Raw genomic sequence first — 19308 nt, 5'->3', positions numbered from 1 at the left:
CACAGAACCATTATCATACCATCATGTTCATAATACCGTTATCATTATCATCGTATTTTATTATCATCATCACTTAACTTCATGTATCCGTTCTAGGCTTTTAGAAACAGAAGGTATCGTGACAGAAAGCAAATGGAATGCCACTTTCTAACAACCCAATTTGACAGCCCCACAGACATAATATCTTGGCCCAATCATCTTAAAGAATTCAGTTTATGAGTGGATTTTAAAGTGGAAATAGAAATGATACTCTGGCGGATATAAGAGAAACGAAGGAAGGGGCAACATGGAGCGGTTTGCTGATGCCGTGGTAAAACAAAAAAATTTAATATGGCCGACCACCTTTTGATCCTGCAGTCCCACTTCATCACTTCTCTAATTGTTATCACTTTTCTTTACAGCTCATTGTCTTAGTTAATTAGAATAAGTGATCATTTGCACATGGAATAACAAAAGGTTAGTATGGTTGTATGTTTTTATAGAATCCAAGAAAAAAACTTGTCCCACACTTCTTCCACTATCACAATTCAACCGACACTTCTACTTTTTGACTAGATATTAACACTTTCTATTATTGTATTAACATCACTTAGCGAAAATAATGGACAAGTGGGATAGAATGTCGGTCAAGAGTATATTTAAATAAAGGAGTGGATTGACTAATGAATTTTGTAGCATTGGTTCTATCATTTGAGTTGTTATTGTTGCCGGTCTTTCGAATAGCAACCAGGGACAGCAGTAGCAGGAACTAAATGGATCAAGAGGTGGAAGTTTGGTTTGTTAACTGGTTATGAGGCAAAACAGTAGGAGCAAGAATAATTTCAGGTTATGAAGATGGTTGTTTAAGTTGTAAATCAGAGAGAAGAAGAAAAGAAAACGGCTGTGGTGGATGGGATTATTGGTTTAAATAGATCCGGAAATATACTCCAAACATAAAGGTGATGTTAATGGTTCACATGAGTTGTTTTCAGATGGTAGTTTGTGGTAATTGTTTAAAGGTTGGAGATAGTATTCGAATGCAAGAGGAAAGAGATAGACGAAGATGGTCATTGAGTTTTTTTATTTGGTGTTTATAGATAATGAGAAATATATAACAGGTTCGTTTCTTTTTGATTTCTCCTCAATTCCTTGAATAGCAGTAACGTTTGATAATGTGATAGTGAGTGATCTTATGCAGTAACAATAATTGTTTGAAGATTGTGTTGTAGTGATTGTACGACAGAGAAGTACGGGTAGGAGAAGGAACAAACAAAAATACACAGAGCTGATAATGAAGTGTAACAGATTCGTACAATTGTCATTATCAATTTGATTTGATCATTTTATTGGCATTGAGAAATTGGTTCCACCGGGTACAAGTTTTGAAGACAAGAAGGACGTTTTAAATAAAATAAAATGATATTTGATGTTGATGCTAAACTGAATCGTTACTTTATCTGTTTAACATGTCATAATTTTTGTATTTTCTATTTTTAATTCCTTCTCAATTGCAATATATAATACGCGAATTTTGTTTGGGATGGAGATTGAGATGGACATGCAACAGATTGTGGATAAAAACAGAATTATGTAAAGATGCTATCAGAATCGCTTAATTATTTATCTACTTTTATAATGTATTTACTATTAATATTTAATAAATACAAACATTATTAATAAATTATATTGTTATTAATAATAATAATAATAATAATAATAACTAATAATAATAATAATATTAATAACAATGATAATAATAATAAATAATAATAATGATAATAATGATAATAATAATAATATTATTACTAATATAATAATTTAAATGTATCAACTTTTATATCTATATGTTATTTGTAAAAAAAATACTAATTTTAATATAGATATAAATATTTAGTTTCTAATCATAATGGAAGTAATAATAATAATAATATCAGTAACTCTATTTTAACTTGTAATTACTTCTAATATATAAATGTTATGATTTATTATTTATGCATTGTTTTATTAATTATTATTTATACACTATATATATTACAATATTACAATATACATTTAATTACACATAGAATCATATCTATTTATATATAGATTCATCTTAATTTACAACATCATTATTCCGTATTTTATTTACATATTTAATTCTAATGTTTAATTTATATTTTATTATTTCAAATCATTATATATACTTTTGTTTATTTTTAATTATATACATATATACATATATATATATACATATATATATATATATATATATATATATATATATATATATATATATATATATATATATATATATATATATATATATATATATATTCATTTTTACTTACACACAATTGTTCGTGAATCGTCGGGAATAGTCAAAGGTTAATTGAATATATGAACATAGTTTAAAATTTTCGAGACTCAACATTACAGACTTTGCTTATCGTGTCGGAATTATATAAAGATTAGGTTTAAATTTGGTCGGAAATTCCCGGGTCATCACAGTACCTACACGTTAAAGAAATTTCGTCCCAAAATTTGAGTGAGGTGGTCAAGGCTAACAATAAAAATGTTTTCATGACGAATATGAGTTGATAAATAGAGTTTAATCATCATTGAGTAATATGGATAAAAAAAATTTAATTACACGGAGAGTATAAGCGGAGCTATCGCAAGAGAGTGAAATGAGTAAATATAGAATCGTTTTAACTGATGACGTAATTATGATTGATTTTCGAAATTCATGGGATTTAAAGAAAAATCTTCGTAATAGGATTTGGTTATTTGACGATTAAGGAAATCAGGATCTCCTTTGATTAAATGCAATAATCTGTTTCGATTTCTCTGTCGGATTTTTTTTTTACTATAAATCCACCCCCTCCGTTTCCTTATTTCCATGTCTCACATCTTCTATTCTTCCTCCTCAATTTATACTCTAAAACATTCGTTAATATGCTTCATCCAGTTCTGATTCTTGATATACTCCTAACTTTCATATCTGTCATCCTTCTTTTTCATCTACCACCAGAAGAATCTGTTTACTTCTACTATTACCTTGGGTGATACTATTCTTAATTATACCGTGTCTTTATATTGCTATTCGTATTAATATCCATGGTTTGTAACCTCCGTGTTTTTATTGGGCTTTATATTTTCTCTTATATTTCGAAGTCCCTTCTTTTGTTTTCCATAATCATTGTCATCCCCAGTTAATGCTCTCTTTTATTTACTATGATTTATACCCCAATTTCTATTTCGGAGCATTGTCCCTTCGTTTCTTCTTCTTGCGATTAAGCACTGCTCGTAATGGTTCAGAATTCGCAGATATAAACTTCGGAATGAACATTGTTAATGTTCTAAGAAGGAAATTGAAATGGCACGATTTGATTTGTCAAATTACCAGAATCACTGAGAATAGAACTATCAAGAATATATTTTCTTGATATATTCGGAGGTGAAGTAGAATGAACGAGTCGTGTAACATGGCACATGATGACGTTATGATCTGTGAATCATCACGTTCCATTAGAAACTCAATATGACTTACTGTAATATAATCACGTTGATCAAGTGTCATTATATTATACTAACTCATGCATCAATTCCCAACAATACTTCAAAAATATTCATAATTTAAACTCGAATTTTAAAGAATGTTAGAAACTAAAGTAGTTTCCTTTATGATGTAATATAGATAGCACGAAGAGATAAATAATTTCGGACGAGAATATTTATGAAAATATCTTCAGAAATATCGAAGATATTTATGATGATATTTTGGAATTTCTAAGTTCGATGGTTGATGAGGAAGATTTTCCGCAAGATTTTAACATGAGTACGGAGCAAGATATTCGTTGAAGGTTTCATCGGATCCAGAATTACCTGGATTCTTTGAATATATGGTATGGTCCTTGTATTTGTCCTTGGTCTCCTTCGTGGTTAGCTCAATCCGTTTTCCAGTTCCAACTTTTCTGAGCTTTTCCAACATACTATTTTTTTTTATCATCAAACTTCCGATGATTAAGGTCGTTTACGGTTGTCTATGGTTTCTGCTGCTTCATTCAGCTTTTTCAACATTCAGAGTATTGATTTGGTGACTGAGTGCTTTTCAGAATTTCAGAATGAGAGATCATAATTCTAAGAGATAAATGTCATACATATAACTGTTGATGTAGATATGCTGTGAGTTTTCAAAGTACTGATTGCTGATTCCCGATAATTGGTATGGCAGTTCTCGTTACAAGATGCGGATGAGTATATGATAGGGTTTCAATGAAAAAATATAATGATTTGTCAGAGAGATTTAGGCCAAGAAGCAACAAGGTTGCTGGTACGTCTGCTGGTAATATGGTGGAATATAAAAGAATTCTCCGGTATCAAAAGGGTAATCGTATATATCAGGATTATAGTAAGGCTACTTCAAATGAAAAGTCGAAGTTGACTTGCTGGAGCTGTGACAAAATTGGCTACTTTGAAAAGGAATCGCAAAGTTATTTTTGCTAATAAATGCCAAAGGATCTGACGCGGCTACGTGTTAAATTTTTACTCAGTTGCTGAGAGTTTCTCAGGTGCATAACTATATGCATCAATCTTTTCTTCCGTAGATGAAGTGCGGTTAGTTCATCCTCTAGATTGAGGTGTTATCAAGAATCACGAAAGGTTTGGACGCAGATTGTAATTGTCAAGATACAAACGAGTTTTAAGATGAAATCAAGTGGCAAACTTGAAGAATTGTTTAGTTTCATATGTTATAATCAATATTTTAATTCATTTTTAATTGTCCAATGTTGGTAGTCCACAGTTGATAGTCCACATTTAACAGTCCAATAATTCATGTATAGCTTAATATATAATATTCGAATTAATTAATATGTATCGTGACCCGTGTACATGTCTCAGACTCGATCACAACTCAAAGTATATATATTATTTGAGAATCAATCTCAACCCTGTATAGCGAACTCGATCATTATAGCATATAGAGTGTCTATGGTGACTCTAAATAATATATATATATATATATATATATATATATATATATATATATATATATATATATATATATATATATATATATATATATATATATATATATATATATATATATATATATATATATATATATATATATATATATATATGCGTCGATATGATATGTCAAAACCTTGTATACGTGTCCCGATATTTAAAGCGCGTAAAATAAATACAGAAATTAAATGACGATAAATAAAATGCGTAAAGTAAATAACAGAAATTAAATGACGATAAATAAAATTGTGATAATTAAATTGTGATAAATAAACTGCGATAAATAAAATGTAATCAGTTAGCTAGGAACATTTAGCGTGGATTCTTAACAAAATTCATCATAGTTAATTTGTTTGTTTCTAACAAATTTTATTTTGTCAAATGTTTTCTTCATTATGCCACTTGTTGGATTCTGATAAATCAAAATCCAAATTTGAAATTGGATGAATATGGTTATTCTGTGGTGAACGGATTTGTATATTGGTGGATGTAAATATGATAGTAAATGACTGTTGAATTAGATTTGAAAGAATGTAAAGTGTACTTATTAATGTGAAATCTAAATATTCCTCGGGTATTACCTACCCGTTAAAATATTTTCACCATTAACAGTTTGTACGAAAGAATTTTTAATTACAATCTTTATGAAAATATATATACATATATATTTTCTTCAAATGTAATCATGGATTTAATGAGTTAATATAACATTAAACTCATTTGATTTACCGTTAGGACCAGAATACATAATCTCTAAAATATTAGAGATTACATAACCGCCATGTAAAACGAAGATAAGTGATGTAGAACGTCATGTAGAACGATAATTATTCTAGAGGTATATAATGAGATGTTGAGGCGTGTGATGTTGAAACTTAGGTTGTTGGTGGTACTGGTATTGATGTTGGTGGTACTGTTGGTGCTGGTGATGTTACTGAAGCTGGTACGTTTTGCACCATATTTTTCAAGACTACAACTCGGGTGTGAAGCTCGTTGACTTATTATATTATTCCGGGATGATTGTTGGTAGGAACGAGTGAATGAATAAGGTTTAGAATCTGAGTTGTGATATAGTCGTGGTGAAATACTCTGGAAATGAGAGAGAAAATGGTGTTTCGGACTGGTTCGCCGGTAAGTGCTTCAGGTTCTTTGCCAAGAGGAAAATTTGATTAATGGAAAAGATCACCTTCTTCTCGTCTCCATTGATTCAGTTGACTACGAACTCAGCCCCAATTTGTTCAGGATTGATGATGGCTGATTGACTGATCCATTCCGGTTACACTGCCTTCGGAGCTTAGGTGAATATCCATGTCGGAATAGCTGTCGGAATAACTATCGGAATAGCTGTCGGAATCCGAGAAATTCGATCTAGTTGAGGGATTCATCTCGTACGATCAGATGAAAGATTTTCGATATGAAATAGATTATAGGATGTAGATTAGTACCCTGCAATACATAATTTACATATGCATATATAATACTAAAATCCCATAAGTTACGGAGGAATCTACAGAATATGTTAGGCAAAGTTTACAGTAACAGATATGCTAAGATATGAATTAGCAGATACGCTAAGATATGAATTTTTCTATACACTATTCATGCAATCAATGCAGCAAGATGTGTCTAGACTATGAATGATAAGCAGGTAATTTCCTAAGGATGATAAGCAGATGATTTCCGAAAAAAATGATAAGCAAAACTTTTGACATGCAGACACGGTCGAAGTCCAGACTCACTAATGCATACTAACAACTATCAGTTAGACACACTAATGTAAGACCTGGTTCGCTAAGACCACCGCTCTGATACCAACTGAAATGCCCCGTCCTAATCCATCTGGACAAAGTCATCAACATTTGATCCCAGAGCGATGATCGACTCCAAGTAATGTCCTTAAAATGAGTAAATGCACAGCGGAAGATTTCTTTCATACCTGAGAATAAACATGCTTTCAAGTGTCAACCAAAAGGTTGGTGAGTTCATAGGTTTATCTTAAAACAATAAAATTCATCATTTTGATAGATCACAAAATTTAAATGCTGCATGGTACAAATGGGCCCGAATCCTATACCCACCTGTAATGTACATGCTATAACTGTTAAATACAGTACATCTTTCTCGTGTACGAAACCATTTTCATAAATCATAGTAACCGTACACATATCTTGTGCACAAAAATAACATACACATAACCTGTGTATAAAATCATTCTCTCGATATATAACATTCACATCAACTGGTGGCAATTATCATGTCCACATAATTCAATGGTGGAAATTATCATGTCCACATAATTCAATGGTGGCAATTATCATGTCCACATAATTCAATAATAATCCGCAGAACTTCTGTCTGCATAATAATTCATTCGAGGAATGTTTTGCTTGTGTCTATCTCGTCAAACATTTATAAAAGCATTTCATGTATTCGCAGTTCAAAATATATTTCAAAAGCATTTAATAAAGCAGTTGTAAAAACAGCGCATGTATTCTCAGTCTCAAAAATGTAAAGAGTAAAAGGGAGCAAATGAAACTCACGCATATAAATATTGTAAAACAGTTAATAAAGCATTTGCATGTATTCTCAGCCCAAAAACATAAAGGGTAAAAAGGCAAATGAAACTCACCTATTGTATTTTGTAGTAAAAATACATATGACGACAATGAACAAAAGTAGGGTTGGCCTCGGATTCGCGAACCTATATCATTTATATATACATTAACACATATATTCTTAATTGAATGAATTTATATATCATTAGTGATTTAATTTATTTTAATCATGTGTTTCATTAATAATTTAATTTATTATATTTATTTTATATACCTTACATAAATAATTATAATATAGTTTTATTAAGTATGTTTTTATATGATTAATTTTTATTGTAATAACCATAATGATAATAACAATATTATAAAAATAATGATACTTATAATAATGATATTACTAGTAATAAAAATATGATGATATGATGATAATAATAATAATAATATTAATATAATAAAACCATGTTTAATGATAATAATAATAATGATAATAATAGATATGGTAATTTTAATAATAATAATAAAAATGATAAGTTTAATAAAAAAGATAATTTTATGTAAAATGATAATTTTATTAATAATAATAATAATAATAATAATAATAATAATAATAATAATAATAATAATAATAATAATAATAATAATAATAATAATTATTATTATTATTATTATTATTATTATAATTATAATTATAATAGTAATAATAATAATAGAAGTAATAAAATAGCTACCTCAAAGAATAGGCCAAAAAAATAATGCCCGTGCCCGGGCTTGAACCCGAGACCTCTCGAATAACACCAACACCCTAGACCATTTCTCTACTCATTATTTTTCTGTTTTATACCCGCATTAAAATTATATAATCCATCTTTTTCTGTTTCTTATTCCTTCTTCCCCCTTCATCATTATCGTTATCATTATCATACATCATATCATCATCGTGTATTTCACAGAACCATTATCATACTATCATGTTCATAATACCGTTATCATTATCATCGTATTTTATTATCATCATCACTTAACTTCATGTATCCGTTCTAGGCTTTTAGAAACAGAAGGTATCGTGACAGAAAGCAAATGGAATGCCACTTTCTAACAACCCAATTTGACAGCCCCACAGACATAGTATCTTGGCCCAATCATCTTAAAGAATTCAGTTTATGAGTGGATTTTAAATTGGAAATAGAAATGATACTCCAGCGGATATAAGAGAAACGAAGGAAGGGGCAACATGGAGCGGTTTGCTGATGCCGTGGTAAAACAAAAAAATTAAATATGGCCGACCACCTTTTGATCCTGCAGTCCCACTTCATCACTTCTCTAATTGTTATCACTTTTATTTACAGCTCATTGTCTTAGTTAATTAGAATAAGTGATCATTTGCACATGGAATAACAAAAGGTTAGTATGGTTGTATGTTTTTATAGAATCCAAGAAAAAAACTTGTCCCACACTTCTTCCACTATCACAATTCAACCGACACTTCTACTTTTTGACTAGATATTAACACTTTCTATTATTGTATTAACATCACTTAGCGAAAATAATGGACAAGTGGGATAGAATGTCGGTCAAGAGTATATTTAAATAAAGGAGTGGATTGACTAATGAATTTTGTAGCATTGGTTCTATCATTTGAGTTGTTATTGTTGCCGGTCTTTCGAATTGCAACCAGGGACAGCAGTAGCAGGAACTAAATGGATCAAGAGGTGGAAGTTTGGTTTGTTAACTGGTTATGAGGCAAAACAGTAGGAGCAAGAATAATTTCAGGTTATGAAGATGGTTGTTTAAGTTGTAAATCAGAGAGAAGAAGAAAAGAAAACGGCTGTGGTGGATGGGATTATTGGTTTAAATAGATCCGGAAATATACTCCAAACATAAAGGTGATGTTAATGGTTCACATGAGTTGTTTTCAGATGGTAGTTTGTGGTAATTGTTTAAAGGTTGGAGATAGTATTCGAATGCAAGAGGAAAGAGATAGACGAAGATGGTCATTGAGTTTTTTTTATTTGGTGTTTATAGATAATGAGAAATATATAACAGGTTCGTTTCTTTTTGATTTCTCCTCAATTCCTTGAATAGCAGTAACGTTTGATAATGTGATAGTGAGTGATCTTATGCAGTAACAATATTTGTTTGAAGATTGTGTTGTAGTGATTGTGGTCGACAGAGAAGTACGGGTAGGAGAAGGAACAAACAAAAATACACAGAGCTGATAATGAAATGTAACAGATTCGTACAATTGTCATTATCAATTTGATTTGATCATTTTATTGGCATTGAGAAATTGGTTCCACCGGGTACAAGTTTTGAAGACAAGAAGGACGTTTTAAATAAAATAAAATGATATTTGATGTTGATGCTAAACTGAATCGTTACTTTATCTGTTTAACATGTCATAATTTTTGTATTTTTCTGTTTTTAATTCCTTCTCAATTGCAATATATAATACGCGAATTTTGTTTGGGATGGAGATAGAGATGGACATGCAACAGGTTGTGGATAAAAACAGAATTATGTAAAGATGCTATCAGATTCGCTTAATTATTTATCTACTTTTATAATGTATTTACTATTAATATTTAATAAATACAAACATTTTTAACAAATTATATTGTTATTAATAATAATAATAATAACTAATAATAATAATAATATTAATAACAATGATAATAATAATAAATAATAATAATGTTAATAATGATAATAATAATAATATTAATAATATTATTACTAATATAATAATTTAAATGTATCAACTTTTATATCTATATGTTATTTGTAAAAAAAATACTGATTTTAAGATAGATATAAATATTTAGTTTCTAATCATAATGGAAGTAATAATTATAATATCAGTAACTCTATTTTAACTTGTAATTACTTCTAATATATAAATGTTATGATTTATTATTTATGCATTGTTTTATTAATTATTATTTATACACTATATATATTACAATATTACAATATACATTTAATTACACATAGAATCATATCTATTTATATATAGATTCATCTTAATTTACAACATCATTATTCCGTATTTTATTTACATATTTAATTCTAATGTTTAATTTATATTTTATTATTTCAAATCATTATATATACTTTTGTTTATTTTTAATTATATATATATATATATATATATATTCATTTTTACTTACACACAATTGTTCGTGAATCGTCGGAAATAGTCAAAGGTTAATTGAATATATGAACATAGTTTAAAATTTTCGAGACTCAACATTACAGACTTTGCTTATCGTGTCGGAATTATATAAAGATTAGGTTTAAATTTGGTCAGAAATTCCCGGATCATCACAATTGGAGTGTATATACCAATAGTACATACATCTAAAAGCTGTGTATTGTACGAGTACGAATACGGGTGCATACGAGTAGATTTGTTGATGAAACTGAACGAGAATGTAATTGTAAGCATTTTTGTTAAGTAGAAGTATTTTGATAAGTGTCTTGAAGTCTTTCAAAAGTGTATGAATACATATTAAAACACTACATGTATATACATTTTAACTGAGTCGTTAAGTCATCGTTAGTCGTTACATGTAAATGTTGTTTTGAAACCTTTAGGTTAACGATCTTGTTAAATGTTGTTAACCCATTGTTTATTATATCAAATGAGATGTTAAATTGTTATATTATCATGATATTATGATATATAATATATCTTAGTATGATATATATACAGTTAAATATCGTTACAACGATAATCGTTACATATATGTCTCGTTTCGAAATCATTAAGTTAGTAGTCTTATTTTTACATATGTAGTTCATTGTTAATACACTTAATGATATATTTACTTATAATTTAACATAATTAACCAAGTGTATCAATATCTTAATATGATTCATATGTACCTAGTAAGACGTTATAACGATAATCGTTATATATATCGTTTTCGAGTTTCTTAATTTAATAGTCTCATTTTTATGTATATAACTCATTGTTAAAATACCTAATGAGATACATACTTATAATAAAATCATGTTAACTATATATATATAACCATATATATGTCATCGTATAGTTTTTACAAGTTTTAACGTTCGTGAATCACCGGTCAACTTGGGTGGTCATTTGTCTATATGAAACCTATTCCAATTAATCAAGTCTTAATAAGTTTGATTGCTTAACATGTTGGAAACACTTAATCATGTAAATATCAATTTCATTTAATATATATGAACATGGAAAAGTTCGGGTCACTACAATATCATTTATAGATTTGCATATATAGTTCAATTTGCACACAACAATTTCTGCTAGCGCATCAGTTTTATAACATTTATCATTTATTCTAGAAAAATGCAAAAAACAAATGGACAGTGGGAGATGATCACAAACATCTCAAAGTTTAAGTGGTAAAAATATCTTATGAAACAACCCAACCCGTATTCAACCGGATCTAATTTTTTTTTTTTTTAAATTAATTAACCATTACGCCCAAAATAATTGGTTACATAGCGTAAACCATTTCATACAAACCACTTGAACGTACAACATGTTTAAAGTTTACATCACGGGCACGAAGACCCTTAATCAAAAGTAATACAAGTTCGACCCATATTTGATAGTTTTAAACCAAACGACACTCGAGCATGGTTTGGGGCTAAACTACCCAAAACGCTAGGTCGACTTCCAAAAAGCTTCCACAAGCATCAATATTGGAATATCTAATTCCCGGCAACCCCTTTCCCTTTATCCGCGTTCGAACCTAAAAAGTAAACAACGAGAGGGGTAAGCAAAGCTTAGTGAGTGCAACAATTATACATGCATATATATATATATATATATATATATATATATATATATATATATATATATATATATATATATATATATATATATATATATAACCCATCTACTTGCAATCGCACCCACCAAATACCTCTTACAAAAATATAACTCAATAGCATGCCGTCATACTCATAATGCTAACAACTCGTACACTAACACAACACCACATTAACATATACTCAATACAATATTATGTTGTTGAGCGTTGGATAAGCATGCTATATATATATATATATATATATATATATATATATATATATATATATATATATATATATATATATATATATATATATATATATATATATATATAGCATGCTTATCCAACGCTCAACAACATAATATGGTTAACCATAATGCTATGGTGCTACCGGCACGTGGTTCACACCATACGCATTTGAGTCTCATTCTTTTATAGTGCTATCGGCACGTGGTTCACACTTTGGCGCTACCGGCACGTGGTTCACGCCTCATTTTATAGTGCTACCGGCACGTGGTTCACACTTGATGCTACCGGCATGTGGTTCACATCATAATACTCGTCACATACATGTTATGGCACTACCGGCACGTTACCATAACATTCACAAATAAATACGCCATATACATGTACGCATAATTATTCCACTCACCTTATAGACTAGGCGATGAATTAACAACTCCGCAAGCTTCAAAGTGAAGTACCTAATACAATAAGTACACATTCATTACACAACTAGTGGAATTAACCACAATACTCACTCTTGAGCATTTAATGACCCAATTTGCATTAAATGACTCAACTACACCAAAACTGCCCATTAATGGCTAAGACTTGTCATAAATCACTAGGAACAAGTGATGTAAGTCTACTAACACCAACTAACCCGAACTATGGGCATTTCATACCCATTTCACCCAATTAGGTCAACTATTACTCATTTGACTCATTTTGACACTTACACTTGCAATTTTAGTCAAACATGACCCATTAACAATTCTTTCATCATTTACAAGTGTATTAGTGACTAACAACACCATCTAACACTTACAAATCTTGATTTACATAACCAAACCCTAGATTATAGTTATTAGGGTTTCCTTACATCAATATAACCCAAATTCGTCCATTTAACCCCCAAATGGGTCTTACAAGACTCAAATGGCCAAAACCCTAGCCATAAATTAACTAAAACTCAATACATGGAGTTAAGACTTACCAATACTATCGAGTCGTAGCTAAGAACGAGGAGAACAAATTTCCTATTTGCTCCAAGGATCGATTCACAATTCTTCACTCTCAAATCTAACCTTTAATTTAAATGGGTTTTATGTTTTGAGAGTAAATAGAAGAAGAAAAGAGAAAAGAAATTGAATAAATGAGATAAGTGGTTGGGGTTTAATGCTCCAATCTGATTCATACGTGAAAAGATGAAAATACCCTTGGACCACCCCTTTTTAAATAGGAAAAACGGATCAGATCTGCAGCTTTGTCGCGTCGCAACCTCAATTGTCGCGGCGCGGAAATACACTGGATTTTCGAGCTGTCTTATTCCACTCCTGACTTTGATTTGCTTTATTTGTCGCGGCGCGCCCAAGATCTCCGTGGCGCGACAATGGCCTGTAACTGGCCATTTTGACAACTTAACACAACTATTAACTTATTCGACTTGTACACCACGTTTACGCTTCCTACATACGTTTAAACTTCGTCTTTAAGTCTCACATGACTTAACACTATCAAAACCCATGCATATACTTATACATGCATACATTCTCAAACATATACATATGAATATATCTCGTATACATCGAGTTAACACTTTATATCGTTTAATCACATAAACAAGCGAAATATAGACGTTCTAACGATTAAATAAGTACCTTAAGACACGTATGAAGAAAACGGGATGTTACATCTTAGCTTTTGGTTTAGTCAATTGGTACAGTTTTGCACCGAAAGTATGGTGTTCTGATTTGGACAGAATCTAGACATAGCATTTTACGACTCTTATAGCACACAATGCATAAGGTTCCACATGTTGGCATACAGATGAAATTTGCTTCTTAAAATCCAAATATTAACATATCAGAAGGCCAAGTCTCAAAACATCTCCTATTTCATGTTAGGCCATTTTAGGTGCACACGAGACAGATTCGGTCCCGTTTAGGTGGTCATTTGCGGAGGCATATATATATACATACATACATATAGGAACAATTAGCATGCAATATATACATGAAAAGTGAAGTACTAATCATATACTTTTCAGATCTCAAAAGCATGTATTCCAGAATTTAAATTATTTAATCGTACAAGTCCGTTTAAAGTCACAAACGACAACCGTTGTCACAAATAATCAATTGAGCATAAAACGAGTTTTAAGAATCCAATTCAAGTGATATCTTGGTATAAATTGTGTAATTTTTAATTATCTATCTGATGGTAATCAATAAATGTTCCATATCATAACAAAATTTGCCCAGATTTCAGATTCATGCAATAAACAAGTCAAAAATTCAACTAATCATAACGTGAGCATAACATAACGAAAATCCATAATTCTTGAGTCTAAAATTAATAGTTTTTTGAGAGATTTTCAAATATGTAATAATATTTAACAAATGATAAGTCAAATTTTATGTTAGGTCAATATTCAAATTCTTAATTTAACCCTAACACACAAATCGAACAAATTATCGACTAAAATCATACATACAAACATGGACTTGAGCAATAGACACTAATAACATATGTAATCATCAAAAATATCAACTTTAAGAATTAGTGTTCATGGAAACTTACCACTTAGCAAGAAATTACTAGTATCAAATCGTAGATAATAACGCCGTGATCAATTTCTATCAAACAAGCAAGAGCAAAAGAGCAATTTTTGATGGTGATTTGTGAGGATGAAGTGAGGCGATGATGATGATGATGATGATGATGATGATGATGATTGTGGGGCTGGAAAACGATGACCAAAAGGGAGGGAGAGGGTTTATGAGTCGTTTCTTGATTAGTGGATTAAAGGGAAGTTAGGGCATAAACTAGATCAAATCTTGGACTTTAATTGACAAAGTGGCCCAATTTAAAAAGCATGGGAGGTCCCCCTATAATTTTCGGCCAAAAGGGCCCATATGGGTGTTTCATGGGCTAATTTTGATCACTAGCTCATAAGTGTGTAGTCCTTTTAGGTGCCGTTAACCGAAAACGCGAACCGAATCGCTAAACGTTAATTTCTCGTGTTTTTAATCAATAAAAATTCTAATAAATTGAAAGTGTCTTAAAACATAATAATTATATGATATAATTATTAAAGATGAATTATACTACGTTTTGGCTTGCTAGTTCACTAAGTGTGGTTCGTTTCTAGTTGCCGTTAACCGAAACCGAATTTCGGAAGTTAATATTTACTCGGAGTGTTTCGTTAATCTGAAAAATAACTTTAGCAGTTATCAAACCATATCGCTTTCTTCGGATTTCAATATCCGAAATAAGTTTTTCAATTAATATCTAATCATATTAATTATAGTAACCTTCCCAGGATTAAGTATGCATTTATTAAGCTAAACACATAAAAATGCAAGTAGTCACCGTTAAGATCAACTAACAGAAAGTTAAATAGAAGTAACGAAAAAGTAGGGTTGTTACAAAAACAACCACAATTTACACGGGCTTTACAAGACAATCGTTCCAAAAAAAATCACATTTAGATCTACTAACAAACCACAAAAAAGAAATACTACGTATGGAATCAAATAAATGAGCTTTCTTCAAGTCTTCGCCGGGGAATATGATGCTATTTCCGAACCTTCAAGTAAGCCAAAGAAGGGCCGCCACAACCTCTTACACTTTGTTCTTCGAGACTTCTTTAACCTGCCAATTCTCGAAACACATCATGAAATAGCTCCAACTTGCAAAAATTGGTAGACCACAATTTAGCCAAAGTCTGCATTTATGCCATAACTCCATAACAACTGCGCATGAGAAGAAGACATGGTGACCATCTTCAACAGTAACTGGACACAATGCGCAACCGATGTTCCCTATTTGTATACCACGATTGAGTAAATTATCATGGTTAGGAAATCTATTCAACACCAAACGCCAAAGAAAGATATTGATATTGAAAGGAATATATTTTACCCATTTTGTAGGAGTTAAATGAGTCGGTAGAATACAATCATCCAAATAACTTCTTGTCCCACTAACGGAAAATTCCGTGTCATTATCAACACCCCATTGCCAAGAATCCATATTGCTCGATATCGTAATGTTACCAATATCCTCCTGTAGCTCGTTGAGTAATGAACAGTTCCTGGAAGTTAATGTGCATTTCCAATCGCATTGCCAACTATCAACATTATAGCGATCCGCAAGTTTACAATTTTTGTTCGAATCTAAATGATAAAGTCTTCCAAACTTAACATGTAACGGTCCATGACCTAACCAGTTATCATTCCGAAAGCTAACGGATCGACCATCACCCACCTTTATCCGGAGAACATTATTCGGAAGCCAACCTTTGTTCTTAATTTTGAAAAATGCATTAACAATGTTATACCAAATCCCTTTACAACAAATAGAGCTACCGCCCAATCACCGTTTGGACCATATAAGGCTTTTATAATCGTCCCCCAATTAGAGTTTGGAACCGACTTAAACCTCCATATCCATTTGACAAGGAGACTATAATTAAAGGCACGCATGCTACCAATATTCAAACTTCCTTTTTTCGTGGGATGCTAGAACTTGGTTCCAATTTACTCAATGCATTTTTTATTGCCCTCCGTACTACTCCAAAAAAATTCGGCTCTAAGATTTTCATGTTTATCAAGAATAGTTTTCGGACATTCAAACAGCGAAAGATAATATAAAGCAAGACTTTCCAAAACCACTTTTATTAAAGTTGATCTTCCATCTATCGAAAGAAGGTTCACTTTCCAACCCGACAACCTTTTTAAGAAACGATATTCTAGTACTTTCCAATTTGAAACCGTAATCATATTAACACCAATTGGGAGACCCAAATAAGTAAAAGGAAACGTACCTTTGGAGCACCCCATTTCTTGGACGTATGCCTTGATTTGTAGCTCGTCAACACCTAGCCCAAATAGATGAGATTTGGCCATGTTGATTTTCAGACTTGACATGTTATGAAATTTGTTTAAGGTCGCAAGGGTATTAATAAGACTTTCTCTATTCCATTCCAATAAAATGATTGCATTATCCACATAAAATAAGTGACAAATATTAACATTTGAATTACCCACTTTCACCCTGGATATCGCACCTGAAGCCACCTTACTTTTCAATAATAGATGAAGTCCCTCCATTATAATAAGAAGTAAAAACGGACTAATCGGGTCACCTTGTCGTAAACCACAAAATAACCGGAACTCACCTGTCGGACTTCCATTAACTAGGATCGAAGTCTTTGCATTACAAAGGCACATACAGATCCAATTACACCATCTCAAACCAAAGCCCAAAATCACAAACATGTTGTCCAAAAACTCCCATGATACGGAATCGTAAGCTTTTTCAAAGTTCACTTTGAACGATATAATACGCTTATTCTTCAAATTACACCACGTAATAAGCTCACTAACAACCATCGGGCCATTGAGAATTTGTCTACCTTTAATAAATGCCGATTGTTCCTTTGAAATTACCTTATCAATGCAAGATGACAAACGGTTTGCAAGAAATTTTGTGATAACTTTGTATTTATGACGAGGATACCGATGGTGGAAAATCCTGGACCCTATGTAACTTGTCTGACAGTTTATACAAAAAGAAAGGGTGTTCCAGTGGTGAAGCATCCGGGACCATAATAGGCGTGGTTGGTGCCACCACTGGAACCTCCTTTCTTTTGCAGAACCTTGGGATGGAAATGGGTGAGAAAAAACCTGAGACCCGCGGGTACCCGATCTGTGAGGGGCGGGTAAAATCATAAAATCTTACCTGCGGGCACGTGTACGGGTAGAAAATTATACCCGCCAATGGGTTGCGGGCAGGTCGTGGGTACATATTACTTGTCGCGGGTAAAACCCGATCCACTAATTCATGAGACTTTCTTTAATTTATTCGCGAGCTTATACATACAATTATCAATTTAAAAAGGATTTTACTTGTAATGCAATAATAATTAAAAATATAATATTACATATAAGTAAAAACTTGACTTTCACGTCATTTTACACATGTTAATTGTACATATTGTTTATCATTAATAAAATTTCTAAACTTTTATAATTTGTTTACGAAGTTGTATATTATTATTACCCGCAGGACACGGGCACTGCCAAATTTTTTTACCCGCGGGCGGGTAACGGGTCTCAACAAGCAAAATAACAACCCGATGGGCGGGTCGCGTGTATATAGAACCCGTGCTCGTTGCCCACAGGCGCCATGCCTAGCAGAACCCTCAGATAAGTTACCGTTGAGTGTGAATTGAGTTAAACACAAAAGTTAGTCAGTTGCTGGAGTTGCAATCTCGTGACCGAGATTGAACAATCCCGACCATGATTGAACAATCACGATCGCGATATTTGGTCAGCAGGCGAAGCTTCTGGATTTCTTCAGATCGCGACCGTGAGGGTCATATGGTGACCGCGAGATTTGTTTCCGACTAGTATTTGGTTTCCTTGTTGTATCACGATTCTAACTCGTTTTATGTTATAAATACCCCCATATGTAACCTATAAAATATAACTACGAAATTTAATAAGAATACTCTTTTGGTCTGGCCATTGATTAAAGTAATCAAGTTTAATTACATATAACCACATTATATTCTCGTGTTTTTTTTTTTTTTTTTTACTTTTGCTAGTTTCTTCGTGTTCATCATATTTAATCCGTTTATTGTCAGTGGGTTTCGTAACTTTGTGTTAGCAAGTCTTGTTAGAACTCACCTAACCTAAATCGTTCCTAAAAGGTGGTATCAGAGC

The 19308-nt window shown here is 31.5% G+C and overlaps 1 protein-coding gene across 1 annotated transcript; it reads right to left on the bottom strand.

Moving 5' to 3' along the window:
• Positions 1-16293: 16293 nt before the first annotated feature.
• On the bottom strand, positions 16294-18388 carry LOC139874929 (uncharacterized). Its single transcript, XM_071862318.1, has 4 exons — positions 18323-18388; positions 17338-18135; positions 16502-16885; positions 16294-16401 (listed from the first exon to the last, which is right to left on the bottom strand). Exons 1-4 carry the CDS (start codon positions 18386-18388, stop codon positions 16294-16296), a joined length of 1356 nt encoding a protein of 451 aa, XP_071718419.1.
• Positions 18389-19308: the final 920 nt, after the last annotated feature.

This window comes from Rutidosis leptorrhynchoides, chromosome 11 (assembly GCF_046630445.1).
Source record: "Rutidosis leptorrhynchoides isolate AG116_Rl617_1_P2 chromosome 11, CSIRO_AGI_Rlap_v1, whole genome shotgun sequence".
In the NCBI taxonomy this organism is placed as follows: domain Eukaryota; kingdom Viridiplantae; phylum Streptophyta; class Magnoliopsida; order Asterales; family Asteraceae; genus Rutidosis; species Rutidosis leptorrhynchoides.
The sequence above is the reverse complement of the archived record's forward strand: the minus strand, read 5'-3'. Positions and strand labels throughout refer to the sequence as shown.